This window comes from Pongo abelii, chromosome 1, assembly GCF_028885655.2.
Source record: "Pongo abelii isolate AG06213 chromosome 1, NHGRI_mPonAbe1-v2.0_pri, whole genome shotgun sequence".
Classification (NCBI taxonomy): Eukaryota; Metazoa; Chordata; class Mammalia; order Primates; family Hominidae; genus Pongo; species Pongo abelii.
Window position 1 is genome coordinate 199,610,811 of NC_071985.2, and position 26,490 is coordinate 199,637,300.

The following is a 26,490-nucleotide window of genomic DNA, read 5'->3' on the forward strand; positions in this document are numbered from 1 at the left end:
CACCTACAGGTTTCAAAGAGATCATGGCTCTGCTGACACCTTGATTTTAAACTTCTAGCCTTCATAACTGTGAGAAAATAAGTTTCTGTTGTTTTCGGCCACCTAGTTTGTGGTGCTGTTACAGGAGTCCTAGCAAATGAAAACACCCTTACAGGATGAAAAAGTATCCCCAGTTTCTGAAGAATTGAAGGCCAGTGAGGGAAAGTTTACAGCTCAAGATTGCGCAGCCAGATCTGGGATTTGAACCCATGTCTCTCTGAGCCTAAAGACTGGCCTTTCTCCATTCACTGTGGGACCTCTCAGGAGTGGAGCTTGGCATAAAAAAGCAGGTGGGGTTGGAAATGAGCCCCATTCATTACACCCAGGTCCCAATGGAAGCGTCAGGTCAGAGTGGTCTGATTATGAACAGCTCATTAAGTAAAGAGCAGTGAGCATTTGAGAGTGACTTTTTAAGAAGAATCGACTTTTATTTATAGTGACGTTCCAGTCATTAATTTCGAAGGAAGAAAGCCCAAAGCAGAAGCAGGTTCATTAAAAATTTTGACATTAGTAATTTAATTAAATTGGGTCTTTGCGTCTCATTGCGGAAAATGAAACGTTAGTTCTACGCCAGTTCTCAGCTCATTTCCCCTAGTTGGCTCCCTCCCCTCACCTTAGCTTGCTTTTTTCTCCAAATGTTTACCTGACCTGCCCTTCCCACCGCCAACACTCATAAGCACACACACATCACAGTCATTGCCTCTGCTGTAAGACAGCTGCATAGGATTATGGGAAACGCCAAGTGAGCCAGCAGCAGGGCATCATGGGAAATGCCAAGTGAACCAGCAGCAGGGGACTGATCATAGAAGATGCTAAATAAGCCAGGAGCATGGAATCTCATGGGATACACCAAATAAGCAAGCTGCAGGGGATCATGGGAAGTATCAAGTAAGCCAGTAGTGTGGGATCATGGGAAATGTTAAGTAAGCCAGCAACAGTACAGGATCATGGGAAACACCAAGTAAGTCAGCAGCAGATCATGGGAAGTATCAAGTAAGCCAACAGCATGGGATCATGGGAAATGCCAAGTAAACCAGCAGCAGGGGATCATGGGAAACGCCAAGTAAGCCAAGAGCAAAAGATCATGGGAAGTACCAACTAAGCCAGCAGCATGGGATGATGGGAAATGCCAAGTAAGTCAGCAGCAAGGGATCATGGGAAATGCCAAGTAAGGCAGCAGCAGGACAGGATCATGGGAAACACCAAGTAAATCAGCAGTAGGAGATCATGGGAAGTACTAAGTAAGCCAACAGCAGGAGATCATGGGAAATGCCAAGTAAGCCAGCAACATGGGATTATGGGAAATGCCAATTAAGCCAGAGGCAGGGGATTATGGGAAATGCCAAGTAAGCCAGCAGTGTGGGATCATGGGAAATGCCAAGTAAGCCAGCAGCAGGGGATCATGGGAAATGCCAAGTAAGCCAGCAGCAGGGGATCATGGGAAATGCCAAGTAAGCCAGCAGTGTGGGATCATGGGAAATACCAAGTAAGCCAACAGCAGGGGATCATGGGAAATGCCAAGTAAGCCAGGAACATGGTATCATAGGAAATGCCAAGTAAGCCAGCAACATGGGATCATGGGAAATGCCAAGTGAACCAGCAACATGGGATCATAGGGAATGCCAGGTAAACCAGCAGTAGGGGATTATGGGAAATGCCAAGTAAGCCAGCAGTGTGAGATCATGGGAAATGCCAAGTAAGCCAGCAACATGGGATCATGGGAAATGCCAAGTAAGCCAGCAGCAGGAGATCATGGGAAATGCCAAGTAAGCCAGCAGCAGGGGATCATGGGAAATGCCAAGTAAGCCAGCAGCGGTACAGGATCATGGGAAACACCAGGCAAGCCAGCAGCAGGGGAATATGATAAATGCTAAGTAAGCCAGCAGCACAGGATCATGGGAAATGCTAAGTAAACTAGCAGTGTGGGATCATGGGAAATGCTAAGCTGGGCCAATGGACAGGGCAATAGAGGTAAATCTTTTCATCTAGGTCATCTCACTTGGCACAGGTAAAGAATGGGCAAGGAAGAGCTCCTCAGCCTTTAAGATTCACTCTCACAAAAATATAAGCCTCTGAGGGCTGGCCCCACTGTGCCAAGCACAGTAAGCCCACAATGAATTTTTGTTGCATGGAGGAATTAATACATGAATGAGTAACTCTCCAAATAACTAATTAATGAACATGCATGTATGTCCCTACAAGTGCCAGGCACTGTGCTAGTCTCCCAGGATATACCTATGAATCAGACTAGGCCCATGCCCTCATGGCCCTGTGGCCCAATGGAATGAGAACATTTGCCATTTTGTGAGCACCTACTATGTTCTGGGCATTGTGCCAGGCATGCAGCATTTATACTGGTAACTCCCTCAACTGCTAAATATTATTGGCCTCACTCCTTTCTCAGTTGAAGAAACTAAGGCTCAGAGAGTTCATGTGACTCAAGGTCACACAGAATAAGACATGATGGCACCTGGTTTCACACCCAGATCAGGCTGGTTCCAAAGTCTACCATTACCCTCTACACTGAGCTGTTTCCTCTCAGAGGAGGAAGAGAGGAAGTGGGAGGGAATACCTTTTTTCAGAGGGTTCTGAGATCATCAGAGCTGGTAGAGGGTTCTGGAAGGCAGATACTAACAGCAACATTGGCAGGAAGAGGGTATTGCAAGGACAAGGGGGGCCATTGAGAGTCCAGGCCTGCCCACTTCCACTTCCCCATGACTGCCACCCCACTGTTTTACTCCAGGCTCCCTCAGCACCTGGGTTATCTCTGGCCTCAGGGCCTTTGCACATGCTGTTTGCTCTTTTTTGCTTAGCTAAGTCTTACTAATCTCCCAGAGTTCTGCAGAGATGTCATTTCCTCCAGGAAGTGATCTCTGACCTCTCCCCCAGCTGGGTTTGCTTCCCTACCTGTCCCTGTCCCATCATAACACTTAGTGTGCCATTAATTGTGCACAGCACCCACTGGACCGAGAGTTAGATTCACTTGTGTTGTACTCACTGTACATCAGGCTCTGTCCTAAGCACTTTGCTTACCTGAACTGGCCTAATTCTTGCAACAGTTAATTTGATATAATGAAAGTGCTGTTGAGCTCCGTATCTTACAAATGAGGAAACTGAAGTGCAAAAAGGTTAAAAGACTTGCTCATGGTCCCATGGGTGGTAAGATCTCAGGCTGGGAAGTGAACTCAAGCATGGTGGCTTCCAAGTCTGCACTTTCCACCATCCAGCTGCATGGCCTCTCAGAGACAGCCTCAATAAATCATTGCCAGGTGGATTAATGGAGAGGTACTTAAACGGTAGTCTGGGCATGACTAAGATCCCTACTCCTCACCCCATGGGGGTATCCTAGAATGATAGGAGGTGTTGACCTTTAAGGCACAGGCAGTTCCAACTCTGGGGGACAAGGCAGACGGCAGGGGGAAGCTGGGTCAGGTGGAACAGGTGACTGACTTATGGGCACAGAGAAGCTGTGTCCTCCCTCCGTCCTTATTGCCAGGTCACGGTGCTCTTGTACCTTCCCCAAGACCATTTCCTCTGCCTCATGAGAGTACACTTGCAGGTGACCATGATTGCTTAGCTCTGGCCACATACTGTGCATGGTGTTCCCTGGATCCCAATTTTCCCCCTTTAAACCAGTCAGGCTGATGAGAACCCGGGTTCTTGTCTTCCCACTTCACTGCCTATTCTGCCTAATCCAACCCTTTCAACTGCCCTGAACCTGCGGGGCCAAAGTGCCCCTCTGGCTGCCAGGGTGGATCACACGTGAAAGAAAGGACGCTGGATTTAATGAGCACCTACTCTTATGCCATGCCTTATGTCCCTTCCATGGTATTTAGTGAGGAGTGTGGAGTCTGAAATCAGGCCAGCCATGCCCAAGAGATTAAAGTAATATTCCTGGAATTGCATCTCTAGTGATCAGGATGGACATAATTCACATCCATGGCTGCGCATTAGAAAAGGCAAGAAACCTGGACATCTAATTGTAAATCTCATGTGTGAGATTTTGAGTAACCCCTCTCTCTTCTGAGTAACCCATTCTCAGGAAATCCACAGCCTTGGGAAGCGGGCAGATCAGCCGTGGCAATGCTCTTCACAGAAGAAGAAATGAGTTCCAGGAAGCCCGAGTGGCCTAGGGAGATGCTACTAGGAAGCCCAGTGTCAGGGTTCCAGCCCAACTCACGGGATACCTATCTCTTTCTCTCTTTCTCCTCACAGTTCTCCCCAGCCACACATGTGGGAACCCAGGGAGGCTGCCCAATGGCATCCAGCAGGGCTCAACCTTCAACCTTGGTGACAAGGTCCGCTACAGCTGCAACCCTGGCTTCTTTCTGGAGGGCCATGCCGTGCTCACCTGCCACGCTGGCTCTGAGAACAGCGCCACATGGGACTTCCCCCTGCCTTCCTGCAGAGGTAGGTGGCCAGCGAGGGGTCTGATGGAGTGGGGCAGTAGCTGGGAGGGGATGCTGGAGCTTCCAGTGACATCCAGTCTCAAAGGGGAAAGCTATACCCCAGCAGGGAGGGGGGTACCCAAGTCTGGACAGCACAGAGGGTTTTCAGGGTCCCCAAGTGTTCTAGGGGTGTTTCAACCTCACGTGACCTCCTAACCCTCAGGTGTGCACTCCCTCATTTTTTCCCCTGCATCAACAAACTTACATGTAGCCAGTCTTCCCTCACCTCTAGCCCTCCTGTCTCAGAAGAAACATCATTTCTCTTCCTATTGCAGACCCTCTCTCCTCTTGTGGAAGCCAGATCACTTTCCCAACAGCTTTCGTACTGACCTCACTGTAGGAATTATTCTTTTCTCTTTCCTATAAATGCAGCCTCTCTCCCTATCTAATAGTTTCTTCCTCTCAGCCTCCAAATATGCTCAAAATTTCTTCACTCCGACAACCCCCTCCCCCAGAAAAACACCTCTCTTCTATGCTGTGTCAGCCTCAGCCTCCCAGCTAGGTTGACCAACTTGTTCATATTTGCCCAAGACCTTCCCAGTTTTAGTCCTGAAAGTTCTGCATCCTGGAAACCCACTCAGTTTCAGGCAACAGAGACATTTATCACCCTACTCCTAGCCTATTCCTTACACAATCTTCTTTTTTTTCCTTTCTTTCTTTTTTCTTTCATTCTTTTTCTTTTTTTTTTAAATTTTATTTGAGACAGGACCTTCCTCTGTCCTCTGTGCTAGAGTGCTGTGACATAATCATGGCTCACTGCAGCCTCGAACTCCTGGGATCAAGCGATCCTCCTGCCTCAGCCTCTGGAGTTGCGGGGACCACAAGCATGTGTCACCATGCCCGGCTAATTTTTTTTTTTTTTTTTTTCATGGAGACAGAGTCTCTCAATGTTGCCCAGGCTGGTCTTGAACTCCTGAGCTCAAATGATCCTCTGGCCTTGGCATCCCAAAGTGCTGAGATTACAGCATAAGCCGCCATACCTGGCACATGATCATTTTTAAAAGCTTAGAAAATACAGAAGGGAATAAAGAAGAAAGAAAATTTACCTGTTTTAACCGTGATTTTAATGTATTTCCTTTCCATCTTCTTCCAATATATATTGCACATATGCATATATTACAAATATGTACATAAATTGAGATTATGATGCATGCAGACAATTTTTAACCACCTTTGAAAAACAATCAATCACATCACGCTGTAAGATTTCCCATGCCATCAACATAGCCCAGCATCTTGAAAGCTCCATCCAGCCTTGTCCCTCCTTTTCCCTTCTCATTTACTCCTCTGCAGACTGGACTTTGCCCTCAATATTTGCATCATTTTGCCAAATCAGATGGGAATTGTTTTGGCTCTTGTATTTCCTGACCTCTTAAGAAACGTTTGCACTATTGACCACTCTTTTCTTCTAGTAACGCTCATCTCTAAATTCCATGGATCCTGAACATCCGTATATCAGTCTGGGAGGAACATTTCCAGGAGTTGAGAAGTCATTGGAATAACTAGCTCCTCCTTTAGTTCAAATTTTATTTTTCTTTTAGAGGAAGATTTTCTGTAATTACTGTAAAAGACTAGCTCCAGGGATAAGCAACTCCTTCTTCCTACCACATGCACACACTTTTTGTTATTGACGTCAAGGATAAAAATTGCGTGGCATGTATACCTATTTCCCTTCTTCCCACTCCCGTGGCAGACATAATTAATTGTTCATTGCACCCTTTCTGCTTGAGTCCAGACACAGCTGTGAATTCCCTCCCAGTACGCAAGCCACAGCCAATCAATCTGAGTTGCCACTTGACTTCACCTTTGTTTACCTCTCCTCAACTAATAGAATGGGCCTTGGCCATGTTGAGTCTTCTTGGTGGAGCACAAGGGAACTAGAGTTCCCTTTCCTGCTTTCCTAAGTCCCATCTTCCCAGGCCCCATTCCTAACTCAGGACCTGCCTCTTTCCATGATGGACTTCAGGAATTACCAAACCAATCAGGTGAGACCTTGGCCCCTACACAGGTGTGTAGCCTAACACAGCCTGAAAGCTGCTGTATCTGCCCTTCCTTATAGCATCCTTACCCACCCCCTGCCTTAAGGATGTTACCGTTAACATTCTGATCTTCCAAGGAGGGTGTCAGAGTTGTGACATGATGATACAATATGAAATATGATAGTAAATAAAATCAAGTGTCTAAGTTATGAAATATAAACCGCAGTTCTTTTTCTTTTTGCAGCACTATAAATGCCATGCTATTTTGTTCAAGATAAAAACCAGAAACAAATGTAATCCAATTACTGGATGCAGCGGGGGTATCACTCTGCTTGGTGAAGTAAAATTCGTGCAATATCCAATGCTAATATGGTGGAAATCCACTAACCCTCCTAATATCTCCAGGAATCTGTCAGCTTTAGCTTCCTCTGAATCTTGAACTCAATGCTGTATCTCCCTTTCCCTGCTTCTGCTCTGCCAACTTAGGTTGGGAACTGGGTCCATTTTTCTTGGATCCCCCACTTCTCCAAAAGACAAAATACAAGCCAACAAACAAAAACATCAACGAAGGCGTCTGCATGTAGTTCAGGCTTTATGGAAGGTGTGGCAATGTAAGGAGCTTACATCTTAGCAATGCAAATGACTTAAAATGAAAGTATGAGCAACCAGGAGCCTCACAGTCTTTTGGCCTCTCCTCCTGGGAAGCTTCTCCCTGGCTTCTGTCTTGGCAGGCTCCAGGTTCCCCTGTGATGTGCATTGTACCCTCTCTTCTTTCTCCAGCCTCTTCCACCTTGGTGCTGCCTGCACCTTGAGCCCATTTCAGAATTTCCATCAACTTCTTAGGCACAAGAGCCTGGTTTCCTCTTGGTTTTGTCATCTCCTTGCAGTCTAATGTCTCCCCTCCTCCTCCAAGCTATTTAGGTATAGGGTAGTATTTTCCTGAACAAAGAAAACTCTCATTCTATAAGACACTCTGGGGCTGGATGTTAACATATCTTTTTGTTACCCCACTAGCCAGAGATAAGTGATGAGGGTCACCTCATGGAGGTCTTCTACCTCTTGGATGTCTTCATGTCCAATCAAGGCTCACAACCCAGTGTCTTTGTGTCCAGGCACAGCAGGCAGCAAGGGCTGGCCCTTCCGTGGGAAGGAGCAGGGTGGAGAGATACCACTCTTCTAGCATTCACACCACACAGTAATTCGTGGGCCTGGGCGGAGGTGGCATGTCTTTTGGTGGCACGACTCTCTGAAGTCTTCCAATTCTTTTTTCGTCTTCTGAAATGATGATGATTCTTTCCCTCCTTCTCCTTCACTGACTTTCCACCCTCCTTCCCCTGAAATACTGGAGGGCCCAGTTTGGCCTCTTTTCTGGGGACTTCTTCCATCTCTTGGAATTTCTCATCTACTGTGTTGCTGTAATTGTTACTAGGGGACAACTCTCCAATCCCCACCTCCAACCCCATTCTCTGTCCTGAGCTTCAGGCCCCTGTGGATAGTGAACTATGCTAAAGCTCTCCTCAGCTTGTTTCGAACTTGGCCTATGAAAACCTCACTCTTCCTGCTTTCCCCAAACCTGATCTTTTTGCTGCCTTCCCCAGCTCGGTGAAGAGTGTCCCCACCAACAGTGGCCAAGCTGAACCCCTCAGGGCATCTTACATTCTTGCTTTTCTTGCTGTTCACATCGCATCATCGGCCCCCATGTCCCTCTGCACCAGCCTACCCCCTCCACATCTCTGTTGCTCTTCAGATGATGGTCCAGGCTCTCTCGTCTCTCACTTGCCTCACTGAAGGTTGACCCTCTGTAGACAGGTGTGCCCCAGTTCTCTCCTGCTCACACCAGCCCATTCCTACCTGTACTGCTAGGGAGAACTTGCTAAGGCACAGATCTGACAAGTGGCTCAGTCACTTAGTGGCTCTTTGTCACTGACGGGGTCTAGTTCACATTCCTTAGCATGGAGCAGAAGGCTCTTCCAGAAAGAGTCCCACCCCAATCTTTCTAGTCTGTCTCTTAGACTTATTTTAAGTAGCTTTCACTTTAGCCACACCAGAGAATGCTCCCTTCCAAACGCCCTAGGGAAGCCAGCTGAGGATGTCAAATCCTGCTTCCAGAAGGGCTTCCAGCCCCCTGCTTCCTGAGGGGGCTGAGATGTGGTTCTGCTCAAAGGCTGGGAGAGAATAAAATGGCTTTCCAACTCTCAGACCCCCTAGGGCTTCCCCCCACCCCCAGTCACCTCCCTACCTTCAGGTTCATCTCTCTATTCTAATTCCCACAAGCTACAAGAATATCCTAAAAACCATCCTCAAAAATGTCAGTGATTTTATAAAAGTGATTTCCCAAACTGTTCTTCCTCAGGAGGCCAAGCTAAACAGGAACAAAGGGTACCCACCATACACCCATCCTGTGCCAGGAGTGGTGGTCATGCCAGAGTGAACAGGTTCATACTCGGGAAACATTAAAAGCCTTTTGGCCTTTCTTCCTCTCATGTAGAACTCTCAAGAGCTAGCATCTGTGAGTGGATAAACCTCATCCACTGGGCAGTGGTCCGTAAATATTTGCTGAATGAACGGCTGTCTGGATGGGTCTAATTCACCATCAGAATCATGCTAGCATACAAGCCCGAAAGGGAAATTACTAGCCTGGGTTACCCCACCTGCCCAGTAGCTCTGAGTGACAATCTCTTTAAGTCCAAAGCTTCCCTAAGCAGACTGGAAAGCCGTGGGTGTCTGTTTTATCTAGGACATGTCATGTGCCCAGCTGGAGGGTGGACTTGGTCTGGGGACACAGCACAGACTAGGAGTGGGGGGAACAGAGAACAGCTGGGAATAGCGGTGAGCAGGTGTGAGGCCGACCCCCAGGGAAGCCCATCCCAAAGATCCTGACCCATCAAGGCTTGGTCCAGCTAACAGAGGGAAGGAGATGGGGCCTGTGACCTCCCTTCACTTTGTGTCACACCGGGCACATTTTCAAAAGCAGAGGTCCCTGGGAGGTGCTGAGCTTTGTGTCATCTCTTTGATCCACAAGAGGGAAGACCATGTGGACTTCAGCAACAGGCCTCTGACTTATGAGGGCCATTGGCCCTGGATCAAAGAAGGCTGCATGGGGAAGCGACGGAATTCATATGCACTGGGGACTGAGAGGCAGGTAGTAGGGAGAAAGCTGGCCAGAGCAAGAAGTGCTTGGCCTCTGAGGTTCAAGCCAAACACGGCAGGCTGCCACCATACCTGGGGAAGAGGGAATATGGTCTGCAGAAGCTTGGACTGCAAGTGCTGAGCTGTATTCCAAATTTTCTGGCCCCAGGGGAAGAAGCCTGCAGAATGTGAAACAGAAGCAGTGGTGTCGGGTATGGACAGTGCATAGCGTCAGACTGGCCTGGGTTCAACCCTAGCTAAGCCAGCCCCTAGCTGTGTGGTTGCCAGGGTGCTGCTAAAACCCTCGGAGTTTTAAAGGTGGGACACAAGTAGCAGCCTTACAGGGCTGATTGCATCCTCATTTCATTCACTTGGCTACTCAACAACTTTCTCTTGAGTGCCTGTTATGAGTCAGCCAGTCATTAATTCAATTATCATTTATTGACTGCCTATACAGTGCCAAATATTGTTCTAGACTCAGAGAATTGCAATGATGAGCAAGTCAGACCAAATTCCATGATCTCTTGGAGTTTACATTCTAGCAACCAGGAGGCAGAAAACAGATAGATACACACACCAAATAAACATGTGGTGGTAGGAGCTATGAGGAAGTAAAGTCTTAGCCAGTGATGAGGAAGGCTACTTTAGACGGAGCAGTCAGGAGAGGCCTCTCTGGGGAGGTGGCCTCTGAAATGAGTCCTGAGTGATAAGGAGGAGCCTGTTGTGTGAAGACCTAGAAAACGGCATTCCTGGCAAAAGAAGCAGCCAAGTGCAAAGGCCCTGAGGTGGGGGAAAGTACTGGACACGCTAGAGGAACAGAAAACAAGCCCGTGTGGCAAAAGTAGAGTGAGGGGTGGGTGGAGAAGGCAGGGATGGGGTGAAGCAGGGTAAGAAGGCAGAGGCTGAGGCGGGCAGATCACGAGATCAGAGTTTGAGACCAGCCTGACCAACATGGTGAAACTCCATCTCTACTAAAAATACAAAAATTAGCTGGGTGTGGTGGCATATGCCTGTAATCCCAGCTACTCAGGAGGCTGAGTCAGGAGAATCTCTTGAACCTGAGAGGTGGAGGTTGCAGTGAGCTGAGATCATGCCACTGCACTCCAACCTGAGTGACAGAGCAAGACTCTGTCTCAAAAAAAAAAAAAAAGTATAGGCTTGGTTCTGAGTTCAGGAGGCAACCAGGGGAGAGTTTTAAGCAGAGGTATAGTCCAATTTAACTTAAAATTTTTTAAAAGATCACTCTGGATACTAGCTGAGCAAGAACCACAATAAGAAGACCAGTTAGGAGGCAGCTATTATGGGCAACCAGGCTGGAGATGCTGCATCTTGGTCGAGGGTGGCCGGAGTAGAGGTGGAGGGACAGGTGAAGATTGGGGCTGTACTTTGGGGATACAGCCAACAGACCTTATAGATGGGTTGGATGGCTGATAGAATAAAGGGTCAAAGTTGACTCCTAGGCTTTTTCTGGAGGGCTGGTGGGTGGGGATGCCAGTGACCAAGATGGAGATGACTGGCACAGAGGGCAGGAAGCATGTGCCCTAAAGGGAAGCAAGACAGCTCACTTTGTCCAGGTAAAGTTTGAGACGCCTGTGAGACATCGAAATGGGGGCATTGATTCTGCAGCTGGAAGGAGTCCTAAGCTAGAAAGAGATCTGAGACAGGCAGAAGAGGGAAACACTGTAGATAGCAGAGAGGGTCTGGGCACTGCATGCTGGACACCATTGTGTTCATCAAATTTAACAACATGGAGAAGGCACTAAACACTATGCCGGGTGCAGTGTGCACCTTGAGTGATTCTGAGCACTGGGGCCTCAGCAGGGACCACAGCTACCCAAGGCCACTCTTTACAATAGGGTACCTCTACTGCTACTGGGATAACTAGCCTTCCATCACCTTTGCAATTACTGTTAGTATGCCAGAACATTTCACAATATGGGCTCTGGAGGCCAGTCACCTGGATTCAAATCCTGGCCTTGCCACTTATACCCACTGGCTGAGTAGCTTTGGACCAGTTACACAACCTCTCTATGCCCCAGTTTTCTCATTTGTAAATGGGAATAATAATGGTACTTAACTCATAAGTTGGCAGTGAGGTTCACGTTGATAAATGCTAAGCATATAGCAGAGGGCCTTGTTTATAGTTATGACTCAGTGAGGGGTGTCTATCATTGTCATTCTCACTGCCACAGCCTCACTGGCCACCATATTGAGCCCTAACTAAGTGCCAGGTCCTGCATTATCTGTTTTAATCCTCACAAATCCCAAGGAGGTTAAGGTATTGTTATCTCCTATTACAAGTGAGGGAACTGAGGCCCAGAGAGGTGCAGTGCTTTACCTGTGATTACACAGCTTGAGAGTGGTGGAGCCAGGATTCAGCCCAAGTCCACGTGCCTAACAGCCATGATCTTGACCACCACCCTCCACTGCAGGCAAGGATGGTGGCCTCTGGCCCACAGTAGGAGACTCACAATGACGCTGTGATTTCCAGAGCTTCTCCAGCCTGATGGTTCAGGGCCTGAGAGCTTGGCCTGCAGGTGCATGCATCCCCTGCATGGCTCCACCAGTCAGGGACTGGCAGTCTCTTGCGGTTTCCCCTTGACTTTCCATGCACTCCTTAGGAGAGAAGCCTCTGGGAAAGGGCCTGAGGTCATTCTGTTGGACAGATGCTGCTTCAGGGTGGGGGCTGGAAACTACTTTTCCATCCTATGAAGAAAGCCAGACCCAAGGTTCATCCACCTCCACTTAAGCACTGGTAGCTGGGCCAGCACTTTTGAGGCAGCACAAAGGCCCCCAGGCAGAAGAGAAGGGAGCAGGAGGAAGCATCTCATGCCTGGAGAACCCCATCTCCAGGGTCTGGTGCTTCCAGGAGCCTGCTCCTAGCCCATGTCAGGAACAGGATTACAGTGACTGAGGCCCAGGAGGCAGAGAAATAGGTGGGTAATGGTGTGGGCCTGGAGTCACAAGGTCTTAGGTTCAAACCCTAGCTCCAACATTTAGTAGCTATGTGGCTACAAGGCAGTCTTAAGAACTCACTGAGCCTCTGTTTCCTCATCTGTCAAATGTGCATGATAATACCTATGCTCTGGAAGGTTTGAGGATTAAAGGAGAAAATGCAGGGGAAGCACTTTGCACAATGCCTGGCCCATAATGAAAGCTCACTTAGAAGTGTCACGTAATCAAATACCATGTCCTGTCTACATTCTTCCCCTCAGAAGGATACCTTAGGTGGCTGTAACTATAGGAGTCTGGGAGCAATAGTGATGTTCTCAGAATTGGTCATTTCTTGATTTTAAGAAGTGTCATTGATAAAGCCAAGGAGAAATGGGCAGAGTCCAAAGCACCCAGGAAGAGGGGACTAAAGAAGTTGAGCAAGTTCTGGGGGCCCCAGCATGTTTAGGCACACGGAACGATTCACCACAAGAAAAGGGGGTGGGCCGCAACTTTGGGGCACTCCTGCCCTGGTGCTGTCAGTCTTGCACTGGAATTGCAAGATGGTGGCTTCTCCTTTGGGGCCTGTTGGCATCTTCATTTCCACAGAGGCTGAGGGGTCCTGGGGAAAATGATATGAACAGAAGACAATCCCAAGGACCCCAAATCTTCTAAGCATGCAAGATGGTACCCTAGAGCTGGCCTGAAGTAGAGAGGATAATGTCCTGTTTTCTCCATTTCCTGCCTGAAATTTGTCAGTCATTGTGGAGTTAACAGAAATCAAAGAGGATTGAGGGAGAGTTCTCTAAAATTATGGCTAGTTGAAGAGATTTCTGTAGAACTTAAAGTCGATCATAAATAAAGTCATAAACTTGGAAAGGCAACTATCAGCATAACACACCTGCACCTGAGAATATGCGTGACTTAATGGTAGTGCAAAATGCCCATTGCCAGAGAAGGAGAAAGTGTAAATGAATGTTTTAGGACTATGGTGTCAGCTGAAGGTTATATTTTATGACTCTGGAGTTGTAACCATGAAATATGATGCCTCATCTAAAGTGTGAGAAAACCTCCAAACAGCTTTTGCAGGGTCTTCAATCAAAACAGGATGATGCAAGGGCCAGGGTGTCAGATGAGCCCAAGAGGGAGGCAGGGATGGCTAAAATGGTAAAGGTGCCACCTTCACAGGAGACTGGTAGCTCTGGCCAGAGGATCTCAAGTTCTCAAGTCCTCAGTTCTAGCACAGTCCAGAAATCATTGCCTACAGTTGGGAAGTTTGAAAATCTCAGGATGGCTTACCAAACCACTATCAAGCAGGGGTGTGGAGGAGACTACGATCCTGGTACCAGAGAGACTCAACTGAAATCTTGACTCAGCCACTCCCTATTTGACCTTGGGAACATTACTTAACCTCTCTGAGCTTCAGTTTTCTGTTACATTTATTTGTTCAGCAGATATTAGTCAAGAGCCTGCTATATGCTAGGAAATCTGCTAGGTGCTAGGGACAGAACAGACATGGCCTCTGTTCTCATGGAGTTTACTATCTACATGTTAACTAAGTAATGACATAATTGATGAATTTATTGTGGAAAATCATTAATTATGGCAAAATATGTGGTGCTCAGAAAGTATATGATGGGGGAGGGGTTATTCTATTTCTGTAAAGATCCTTGAGGAAGCAGCACTTGGATCGGGACCTAAAGGCTGAGGGCAGGGGGCAGTCAGGCCCAACGAGATAGGGAAGAAGTTTCCAGAAAGAAAAAAATAACACTTTCAAAGGCCCTGGAGCAAGGCAATTCTTAGTGAATTGGAAGAGCTGGGAGGAGGCCAGGGTGGCTGCAGATAGTAGGGAGAGAGAGACTGGCATGAGGCAAGGCCCTGTAAGGTCCTTGTGAGTCGTTGGGTATTCCACTTTATCCTGAGTGACAATGGGGGTTATTGACGGTTCCAAAAGAGAGAGTGGTGTAATCAGGCCCATGGTTTCCAGTATTACTCTGGCCTCTATGAAGAATGGACAGAGACTGCAAAGCAATCTACAGATTCAATGTAATCTGTATCAAAATACCAGTGTCATTTTTCACAGAAATAGAAAAAACAATCCTAAAATTCATACGGAACAACAAAAAAGCCTGAATAGCCAAAGCAATCTTCAGCAAAAAGAACAAAGCTGGAAGCATCATTCTACCTGGCTTCAAAATATATTACAAGGCTATAATAACCAAAATAGGATGGTATTGGTATAAAAACAGACACAGACCAATGGAACAGAATAGAGAGTCCAGAAATAAATTCATATACTTACAGCCAACTGATTTTCAGCAAAAGCACCAAGAACATGCATTAAAGGAAGGACACTTGCTTCAATAGTGCTGGGAAAACTGGATAACCATATGCAGAAAAATGAAACTAAACACCCATCTCTCACCGTATACAAAAATCAACTTAAAATGAATTAGAGACCTAAACTTAAGACCCGAAACTATAAAACTACTGGAAGAAAACTTAGGGGAGTTATTCCAGGATATTGGTCTAGGCAAAGATTTTATGGCTAAGACCTCAAAAGCACAGACAACAAAAACACAAATAGACAAAGGAACTATATTAAACTGAAAAGCTTCTACACAGAAAAAGAAACCATCAACAAAGTGAACAGACAACCTGTTAAAGATGAGAAAATATTTGCAAACTATTCATCTGAGAGGGAACTAATGTCCAGAATGTACAAGTAACTCAACTCAACAGCAAAAAAAATAATAATAACAACAATCCCATTAAAAAGTGAGCTAAGGACATGAATAGACATTTTTCGAAAGAAGACATTAAAATGGCAAACAGGTATATGAAAAAATGTTCAACATCTCTAATCATCAGGGAGGTGCAAGTCAAAATCACAATGAGATATCATTTTACCCTAGTTAGAATGGCTATTATTAAAAAAGCAAAAACCAACAGATGTTGGCAAAGATATGGAGAAAAGGGAGCTCTTATACTTTGCTGGTGGGAATGTAAATTAGTACAGCCATTATAGAAAACAGTACGGAGATTTCTCAAAAGACTAAAAATAGAACTACCATATGATCAAGCAATTCCACTAGTGAGTATTTATCCAAAGGAAAGGAAATCAATATATCAAAGGGATACCTGCACCCCATGTTTACTGAAACACAATTCATAGCAGCAAAGATATGGAATCAACACAAGTGCACATCATTAGATAAATGTATAAAGAAAATATGGTATATATATATTATATATATATATGTGTGTATGTGGTATACACATACATGGTGGAATACTACTCAGATGTTAATGTAATCCAGCATATAAACAGAACCAAAGACAAAAACCACATGATTATCTCAATAGATGCAGAAAAGGCCTTTGACAAAATTCAACAACGCTTCATGCTAAAAACTCTCAATAAATTAGGTACTGATGGGACGTATCTCAAAATAATAAGAGCTATCTATGACAAACCCACAGCCAATATCATACTGAATGGGCAAAAACTGGAAGCATTCCCTTTGAAAACTGGCACAAGACAGGGATGCCCTCTCTCACCACTTCTATTCAACATAGTGTTGGAAGTTCTGGCCAGGGCAATTAGGCAGGAGAAGGAAATAAAGGGTATTCAATTAGGAAAAGAGGAAATCAAATTGTCCCTGTTTGCAGACAACATGATTGTGTATCTAGAAAACCCCATTGTCTCAGCCCAAAATGTCCTTAAGCTGATAAGCAACTTCAGCAAAGTCTCAGGATACAAAATCAATGTACAAAAATCACAAGCATTCTTATACACCAATAACAGACAAACAGAGAGCCAAATCATGAGTGAACTCCCATTCACAATTGCTTCAAAGAGAATAAAATACTTAGGAATCCAACTTACAAGGGATGTGAAGGACCTCTTCAAGGAGAACTATAAACCACTGCTCAATGAAATAAAAGAGGATACAAACAAATGGAAGAACATTCCATGCTCATGGGTAGGAAGAATCAATATCATGAAAATGGCCATCCTTCCCAAGGTAATTTACAGATTCAATGCCATCCCCATCAAGTTACCAATGACTTTCTTCACAGAATTGGAAAAAACTACTTTAAAGTTCATATGGAACCAAAAAAGAGCCCGCATCGCCAAGTCAATCCTAAGCCAAAAGAACAAAGCTGGAGGCATCACACTACCTGACTTCAAACTATACTACAAGGCTACAGTAACCAAAACAGCATGGTACTGGTACCAAAACAGAGATATAGATCAATGGAACAGAAGAGAGCCGTCAGAAATAATGCCACATATCAACAACTATCTGATCTTTGACAAACCTGACAAAAACAAGAAATGGGGAAAGGATTCCCTATTTAATAAATGGTGCTGGGAAAACTGGCTAGCCATATGTAGAAAGCTGAAACTGGATCCCTTCCTTACACCTTATACAAAAATCAATTTAAGATGGATTAAAGACTTAAATGTTAGACCGAAAACCATAAAAACCCTAGAAGAAAACCTAGGCATTACCATTCAGGACATAGGCATGGGCAAGGACTTCATGTCGAAAACACCAAAAGCAATGGCAACAAAAGCCAAAATTGACAAATGGGATCTAATTAAACTAAAGAGCTTCTGCACAGCAAAGGAAACTACCATCAGAGTGAACAGGCAACCTACAAAATGGGAGAAAATTTTCACAACCTACTCATCTGACAAAGGGCTAATATCCAGAATCTACAATGAACTCCAACAAATTTACAAGAAAAAAACAAACAACCCCATCAAAAAGTGGGCGAAGGACATGAACAGACACTTCTCAAAAGAAGACATTTATGCAGCCAAAAAACACATGAAAAAATGCTCACCATCACTGGCCATCAGAGAAATGCAAATCAAAACCACAATGAGATACCATCTCACACCAGTTAGAATGGCGATCATTAAAAAGTCAGGAAACAACAGGTGCTGGAGAGGATGTGGAGAAATAGGAACACTTTTACACTGTTGGTGGGACTGTAAACTAGTTCAACCCTTGTGGAAGTCAGTGTGGCGATTCCTCAGGGATCTAGAACTAGAAATTCCATTTGACCCAGCCATCCCATTACTGGGTATATACCCAAAGGACTATAAATCATGTTGCTATAAAGACACATGCACACGTATGTTTATTGCAGCATTATTCACAATGGCAAAGACTTGGAACCAACCCAAATGTCCAACAATGATAGACTAGATTAAGAAAATGTGGCACATATACACCATGGAATACTATGCAGCCATAAAAAATGATGAGTTCATGTCCTTTGTAGGGACATGGATGAAATTGGAAATCATCATTCTCAGTAAACTATCGCAAGAACAAAAAACCAAACACCGCATATTCTCACTCATAGGTGGGAATTGAACAATGAGAACACATGGACACAGGAAGGGGAACCTCACACTTCTGGGACTGTTGTGGGGTGGGGGGAGGGGGGAGGGATAGCATTGGGAGATATACCTAATGCTAGATGACGAGTTGGTGGGTGCAGCGCACCAGCATGGCACATGTATACATATGTAACTTACCTGCACGTTGCTCACATGTACCATAGAGCCTAAAGTATAATAATAATAATAATAAAGAAAAAAAAAAAAGAAGAGTGAAATCCTGTCATTTGCAGGAACATGGGTGGAACTGGAGGTCATTATGCTAAGTAAAATAAGCCAGGCAGAGAAAGACAAATATCACCTAACACTCATATGAGGAGTTGAAAAAGTGGATCTCATAGAGGTTGAGAGTAGAATGATTGATAGTTACCAGAGGCTGGGAAGGCTGTGTGTGTCCAGGATTGGAGGATGTAGGGCATGAAGAGAGGTTGGTTAACAGGTACAAATACACAGGTCAGTGGTCCCCAACCTTTTTGGTACCAGGAACCAATTTCATGGAAGACAATGTTTCCATGGACAGGAGGTGGGGGATGGTTTCAGGATGAAACTGTTCCACCTCAGATCATCAGGCGTTAGATAACTTGCTCAACACTCATCTCCTGCTGTGCAGCCCAGGTTCTAACAGGTCCCGGTCCATGGCCCAGGGGTTGGGGACCCCTGAGAGGTAGAAGGAAGAATAAATTCTAATATTCAATAGCAGACTAGGGTGACTATAGTTAAAACAACAATGTATTGTATATTTCAAAATAGCTAGAAGAGAGAACTTGAAATGTTCCCAACACATAAAAGTGATAAACTCTTGAGGTGATGGATGCCCTAAATACCCTGAATGGATCATTACACCTACTATGTTAGGCTTTTCTTGTATTGCTGTAGAGAAATGCCTGAGACTAGGTAATTTATCAAGAAAAGAGGATTAATTGGCTCGTGGTTCCGCAGGCTGTACAGGAGGCATGGCATTGGCATCTGCTCAGCTTCTGGGGAGGCTCAGGGAGCTTTTACTCATGGCGGAAGGTGAAGTGGGAGCAGGCACTTCACATGACCAGACCAAGAGCAAGAGAGGGAGTGAGGGAAAGGTGCCACACAATTTTAAACAATAAGCTCTCGAGATGACTCACTCACTATCACAAGGACAGCACGAAGCCATGAGGCATCCATCCCCATGACCACACACCTCCCACCAGGCCCCACCTCCAGTATTGGAGATTACATTTCAACATGAGATTTGGGAGGGACATTCAAACTAGATCACCTACTATGCATGTCAAAAAATAACACACATACCCCATAAAAATGTACAAACATTTTATAACAATAAATATTTTAAAGGAGTGCTCCAAGATAAAGTTCTCAATGCAAAAAAAAAAGTATGTGAGGTGATTGATATGCTAATTAATTTGATTTAGTCATTCCACAATACATACATATATCAAAACATCACAGTGTATTCCATAAGGACATACAATTATTGTCAATTAAAAATAAAATTTTAAAAACTGAAAAACCAAAAGAATGGATGGGCTGGAGGAGGAAGGAGGCTTGGAGACCAGGAGAGGGCTTCATGGCTGTGGTTAACTTGGAGTGTGACATGGCTTGGGGTACAGCAATGGCAGTGATGATGGGGGACAGGATTGACAGCCACCTAGATGGACTGCCAGGTGAGTCCCTGGCTGGATGTGGGGGTGCGGGAGGAGTTGAGGATGTCCCCTCAGCCTCTGCCATGAGGAAGCGGGTGAATAGTGCTGACCCTCCAAGATGGGAAAGTCTGGAAGAAGGCTAGGCTTCTGGGAGGAAAGGATGAGAGTGATTTTGGTTGGGTTGGGTTTGAGAGCAATGTCGAATATCTAGTCGGGTTTCTAAGACTGGAAGTAGGCAGAAGGCTCTGGAGTCATTGTCTTTCCCCCAAGACCTGCTTTTCTTCTGGAATTCTTTGTTGTCCACCTGGATGTGCAGGCCAGATTAAATGAGACTATGTGGACCAAGGGCCTGATTGGAGACTTGGCCACACAGAGTGGCTGTGCCTGCTCCTGAGCCACTCCCTCCCCCTCTAATGTTTCTCTTTGGCCCCTGCTTACTTTTCACCTGAGTGTCCCTCCCTTCCCACCTTCTCTTCTTTCAGGTGTCTTTGCTTCTGCCTGCTCCGTACATGTCTGTTCAGTCCCCAGCCCTCTCCACTCTTGTGGTGGGAGCTTCCCTCTTTGTCCTGCTGATTCCCTGCCTCACGGTCTCTGGGATCCCAGGCCCATAGGTATCCCCCTCTGTTTATTCCCCAGGATCTCACACTCAGCATGGGAGTGGAGAAGAGCAGGGAAGAAGGGCCGTCACTTCCTGCAGAGCTGCGTCTCCTCTAGCGTCCCTGTCTCTGCTCTCTCCTTCACCATCCATTTTCTGTTGGAGACTTCACCCTCTCATTCCTCCACAGTCTGCCTCCTAAATCCCTTCCTGCTGCTTCTCTTTCCTCCCTGCCTACTTGCAGCTTTGATGATGCGAACAACCTCTTCTCTGTTCTCTGTCTCTGATCTCCCCACCGGCCACCTTCCTCGGCCACCAAACCGTATCATTCATCCATTACTATGGGACCAAATCATCTTTCTAAAATAGGTCTGGACTTATACTTGCTGCTGAAAACCCTCTTCTCCACACCTACCATGACTCCCCTGCACCTGCAGAGGAAAGTCTAAACACCTCGGCAGCGCTGTCAAGGCCTTCCCCCAAGCAGCATGCCCTTCCAGGCCTTCTTGCCTCTGAGGGCCTGTTTGCTCTGCCTGGAACCCCTCTATTTCTTCCCCTTCCAGCACACTCCTACGCTTTTTTGAAGGTTTGGGCTAAATGTCCCTTCCTTCACCATGATCCCTTTCCCCAGTACAGTCAAGACTCAGCCATTGTGCCCAGGGCGAAGACAGTTCCACCTGGTGTAGTGAGGGCCAGTGACAGGACTGTTGGGGACCAGTGGCCCGGTGCTTGCTCTGAACATTGGCAAATCTCCCATTTGTTGGCTGGCTCCTGTGGCTTATCTCCCTGGTAATGTTCATGGTGAATTTATTTACATCAGAAGGAGACAAACTCTGCCTCAGATGTCAGACATCATAGCCTCCTGCCAGAGAGATACTCAAGGCAGAAATACTGTGCAACTTGATAAAACAAATTAACAGCACCACTGAACTGGATTTAAAGCCAAGCAAGGCCAATCTTGCCTACCTTCCCTCCCTTCCCTCCCTTCCTGCTTTCTGGGGCCTGGGCAGCTGGGTTGGGGGTAGCAAAGGAGGAAGAGGGGAGGAGAACAGAACCTCAGCTCCTCTACTCGGCATTCAAGGACCTTCGCAGTCCAGCCCAGCTCTGTCATCTCTGCATGTCCCTTTCAGTTCAGACGGTCCTGCCTAATAAGTCCCTAAACATGCCACACTCCCCACCTTGAACTGTCCTTGCTGTTTTTCTGTCTAAAACACCCTCTACCCTGAGGCCTACCAGGCAGGCGCCCTCAGCTGATGTATGCTGCCAGCTCAGTGTTGGAAACGAAGCCAGACTCTGACTATGTCTCACTGTTACCACCTGGTCTAAGCCACCATCACCTCTCACTGGATTATTGGGGTAGCTTCAAGAGGCCCCCACCTTCTTCCCTTGCCCTCTTTGGCCTGCTGTCTACATGGCATCCCAAGGGATCCTGTTAATAAACAAATGACATCACATCATCCTCAGCTCAGAACCCTCCACTAGCTTCTCAACTCATTCGGAGTAAAAGTCCACATCCTTACAGTGGCTTCTCAGGCCCTCGGAAGCCCTGCCTCCCCTGCCACTTTCCTTCTTCCTGCATTCCAGCTGCTTGGGTCTGTTTTGTTGTTGTTGTTGTTGTTGTTGTTTTTGAGACAGATTTTCACTCTTATTGCTCAGGCTGGAGTGCAATAGCACAATCTCGGCTCACTGCAAACTCCACCTCCTGGGTTCAAGCAATTCTTCTGCCTCGGCCTCCTGGGTAGCTGGGACTACAGATGTATGCCACCACGCCCAGCTATTTTTTTTTTTTTTTTTTTGTATTTTTAGTAGAGACAGGGTTTCATCATGTTGGTCAAGCTGGTCTCGAACTCCTGACCTCAGTTGATCCGCCCACCTTGGCCTCCCAAAGTGCTGGGATTACAGGCATGAGCCACTGCGCCCAGCCCTTGGGTCTCTTGATGCTCTTCAATGGTGCCAGGCTCTGCACCCTGTGACCTTTGCATTTGCTGTTCTATCTGCCGTGAATGCTCTTCCCCCAGATAACCACTTGACTCCCTCTCTCATTCCTTCAAGTCTTGGCTCAAATGTCAACTTCTCAGTGGGATCTTCCCTGACCGCCCTTTCTGAAATGTCCACACCCCCACTCCCAACACCAGACAGCCCATTTTCCTCTGCACTTAACAGCTCATTTACCATAGAATTAATTATTTATCTTGGAGTTGTCTTTATCCTTCTGATCAGAATGTAAGCTCTGGGAGGATAGGAATTTTTGTTTTATTCACAGTTGAATCCCCAGCACCTAGAACAGTGACTGACACATAGTAGGTGCTCAGTTAGCATTTGTTAAATGAATGAATGAATAAGTGAATGAATATATTAATACAAATTCTGTCTCTTCCGTAAAGCCCTTCCTAACTATGTGCTATCGCTGCGCCTGGAGCATCCCCATCATAACTGTTCTGTGTTGCCATTGCTGGCTTGCCTGCCCACATCCTCTCTCAGAAGCACTTGAAGGCAGAGAGGAAATCAAGCTTTTCACATTGTAGTGCTGGCCCTACCCAGTATTTGGCCCACAGTAGGTGCTCAGTTAATGGGTGTAGGAGGGAAACCTTCATAAGCACCTACTCTGGGACAGTAGGTGTATTTCTTACATTTCTGCACTCATACAAACTTAGAAGTTAGCATTGAGAAATGCTATGAGTTGGCTCATGATTCTCTTGACCCTGTAAAGAACATTAATAAGAATAGTTCAGAGCTGCTAAACAACATCACTTTTATCTCTAGCCCAGATGGCTCCTATATATCTGTTAATCTGATCTCACCATCGGAGGCCCCACAGACATACCCATTTCTGCGTGTCCAAAACTGAACTCCTGGTCGCCTTCCATACCACAAGGAGTTCCCTTCCTGGATTTTCTGCCTCAGGAAATAGCACCTTTCATCCATCCGGATGCTTATACCAGCAACCTGGATTTTATACCTCCTAGTTGCTGAGTCCTGGAGATTCTGCTTCCTAAGTATCTCTCAAATAAGTCCTCTCCCACCCTCCACACGAGCTTAGCTTGATCTCATCCAGCCTCACCTGGACTGTGGTAACTTTGGTGATACCAAGAGCATCCCATGCGCTTCCCTGACTCAGACCTCCTTTATACCATAGCCAGTGTTCTTTCTAAAATGCAAGTTTAATCACATTTCTTCACTGCCTTTGATCGTTAAGATGAAGTAGAAGGAAAAAGGAGAACCTAGCATTAGCATCTACCACATGTCAGTCACTGGCTAATGCTAGTTACTGTCACATTAACTGTGTAATTCAGTTATCACAACAGAGAAGCAAACTGAGGCTTAAAAAAATAAATTTCCCAAAGTTATGCAGGTGGCTGGGAAATTGCGGAGTCTAAATTCAAATCTAGACCTTCCTTACCCTAAAATCCATTTCCTTTCCAATGCACTCCCCTGTCTCCAAATCTTTTTGGCTCAGTGTTCTCTGCTATGTGACTTTTCCTACATGCCATTACTATCTTATATTATTCCTCTTTTTTACCCTGTGATGAGCCATCTAGAGCTGTTTATCTTAGACATGCCTTGCACATTCATATGTCTCTGCTTATGACCATTTGGTTCTTTCTTCCCTGAAATGTCCTTCCCCTTCTTCTCTCTAGTGAACTCCTACTCATTCGTCAAAACCCAGCTCTAATGACACTTCTTCTGTTAGGCTTCTCAGATGGACTCATCCAAACAAAGTCTTTTGCTGCTTTACGTATGTCCAAAAACTGTGAATTGTACTCTTGGGAGACAGAAGGATGTATTGCAGGTAAAGCCCATGGTGAGTGCTAGGGCTTGAAAACCATATTACTCATGTAAGCCTCTTGTCTCTGTGCCCACAGCTGATGATGCCTGTGGTGGGACCCTGCGGGGCCAGAGTGGCATCATCTCCAGCCCCCACTTCCCCTCGGAGTACCATAACAATGCCGACTGCACATGGACCATCCTGGCTGAGCTGGGAGACACCATCGCCCTGGTCTTTATTGACTTCCAGCTGGAGGATGGTTACGACTTTCTGGAAGTCACTGGGACGGAAGGCTCCTCCCTCTGGTAAGCACAACATCCCCTTCCTTTCCTACCCTATTCTCTGCAACTGTGAATTACTGGGATGCTTACAGTCTCCTCAGTGCCTGGACCTGCAGCCAGAGGCCTCTTAGCCACTTCCTTGTACCTACTGTTAGAGTCCTTTCATCTCATCTTAATGAAAAAGCACTGCATATTTTTAAAGCTGGGGTAATTTTTATAGTGATTTTGGTATCTGATTTGAAACATGTTCTTGCTGAAGAATTTTATGATGGATCTTGGTTGAATAACTTGCATTAAGACTAAAAATGTTCTAGTCTCAGGATGTGGATGGGGTCTAGTAAAATGATTCGAAATATTGTTCCATTTCTGGAAGACATATGCATAGTGTCCAAAAAGGGACTAGAATCATAAGTGACCATTGCTGAGATTAGAACATTTTTAGTCTTAATTCTTCCCACTCCAAGGGTCCTGAGACATCAGAAAGGCATTATGTCCCAGTGTCTGAAGGGTAGGACTAACCTTCTCCCTCTTGTTCTGCCTTTGCTAAAAAGTGCAGGCTCTTCTGTAGTGTGCTCCATGGAGAGTCTCGGTTGTTGATGGGTTAGGGAGAATATGAGTTATTGAAGATTTACAGCCATCGTTGCTTATCCCAGACTTGGGCTTGCAGGATGTGCTCAAATTGAGGATGGCTTAAGGAAGTATCTGGCTTCCTGTTTGGGTGACAAGCATCACAAGTGGTATTGTGGCATTTGGAACACTCTCTTGTATTCTCATTGTGGCTGTGTTATCAGGAGGACTTTTGTTAGCATGTCAGGAGCCAATAGAAGGATATGTCCAGGTGTACTTCAAGCAAGGATGGGGCATCATTGGAGCCTTAGTTGCTGCATGGTGTCAGGTGAAGGTGGGGATTCCACTTCCTGACGTCAGGCAGGCGTCGCAGCGTTGGCTACCAGAGGGTGCCGCAGTGGGAATAGCGTTCTGGTGGAGGCCCTGGGTGCGGGGCTGGGCCCGTCCGGGTCTGGCGGGGCCACGCTCCAGGAGTGGATGGACGGAGGGGATGGGGTGGGAGGAGGTGTCACTGAGGATTCTGAGCGGAGCAGAAAGCGGGTGTCTGCAAGAGTCAGAGAAGACAGAGATGTGGCAGTCAGTGGGAATAGGGAGGAGGAAGATGGGAAGGAGAGGAGAAAAGGAGGGGAATGGGGCATGTTTATTTAACACATTCCCTGTGCCAGGTTTCATGGTGGTAGGAACACCAGTTGAGTGAGACATGGTTTTTTAAGGAGCGCATTGTCTATTAGGTAAGAAAATCAGACAAACCCATGGTAGGAGCCAAGTGTGACTATTAAATATTTAAGAGGGATAAAGGGGGAATGGATTCTTCCCAAATATAGGCTCAGATTTGGGAACTAGCGTAACCAGAAAACTCAAGTTTCCTGGTGCAGTGGAAGGTGAGCCAACATGGGAGTCAGAAAACCCTGGTGTCACTGTGAGCTTGTCACAGGAAGCTGGCCAGGTCATTTCCTACCCTGGTCAGAGGGCTGAGAGAAGCACAGGTGAGCGAGGACAACCTGCTCTGTGGAGGATGACATTCTATAAACTAGTCCAAGAGCAAAAGCTGGTGATTTTAAGCTAGGAGTGGGGTTGAAGGTTTAGGTGAGTCTTCACTCAACTGGAATCCTGATGACCTGCCCAGTGTGAAGACCCTTGGACCTCTGCCTCTTTTTGTAAAATACCTGTTTACTGATTGTAAGTGTAATGCATATGCTCCTTGTAGAAAACATGGAAAATCTACAAAGTATGGAAAAATTAAAATTATTAAAATTTTGATGTACTCCCCTTTGACCTTTTTTCTTGGCCTAGATCAAGCTAGCTGGCTATTTATATATATTTAATGTGACCAAATTAGGATCTAAAAATATCTGTAGTTACATATTTTTAGTTAATTATTGTGTCATGAAATTTTTCCTGTACCATCACAGATGCCTCCAAAATATACAAGGTCTGATAATAATATCATTTGTTGACCCTTTACTACTAATATGTGCCAGACAGGTTATAAGCTCTTTAGAGCTATAATTTCATTTCATCTTCATAAAAATTCTATGAAGTAAGTAGCATAGTTTTCCTGCTTTTACAGGAGAGGAAAATGAGGCCCAGAGAGGTTATACTACCTGCTTGAGATCACACCGGCGAGTAAGGAGCAGAGCTGGGATTCAACCCCAGGTTAATCTGATACTAAAGCCTGTCTTCCAAGCCATGACAG

The 26,490-nt window shown here is 45.9% G+C and overlaps 1 protein-coding gene across 7 annotated transcripts in view; it reads left to right on the forward strand.

Annotated features, from left to right (window-relative positions):
* The window catches only part of CSMD2 (CUB and Sushi multiple domains 2), a 664,749-nt gene that overhangs the window by 225,530 nt on the left and 412,729 nt on the right, over window positions 1-26,490 (forward strand). For all 7 annotated transcript variants that reach the window (XM_054538082.2, XM_054538100.2, XM_054538088.1 and 4 more), the window contains exons 4-5: window positions 4,255-4,449; window positions 24,044-24,251. In XM_054538082.2, coding sequence (XP_054394057.1) covers window positions 4,255-4,449; window positions 24,044-24,251 — 403 coding nt within the window. The remainder of the gene's footprint in view (window positions 1-4,254; window positions 4,450-24,043; window positions 24,252-26,490) is intronic.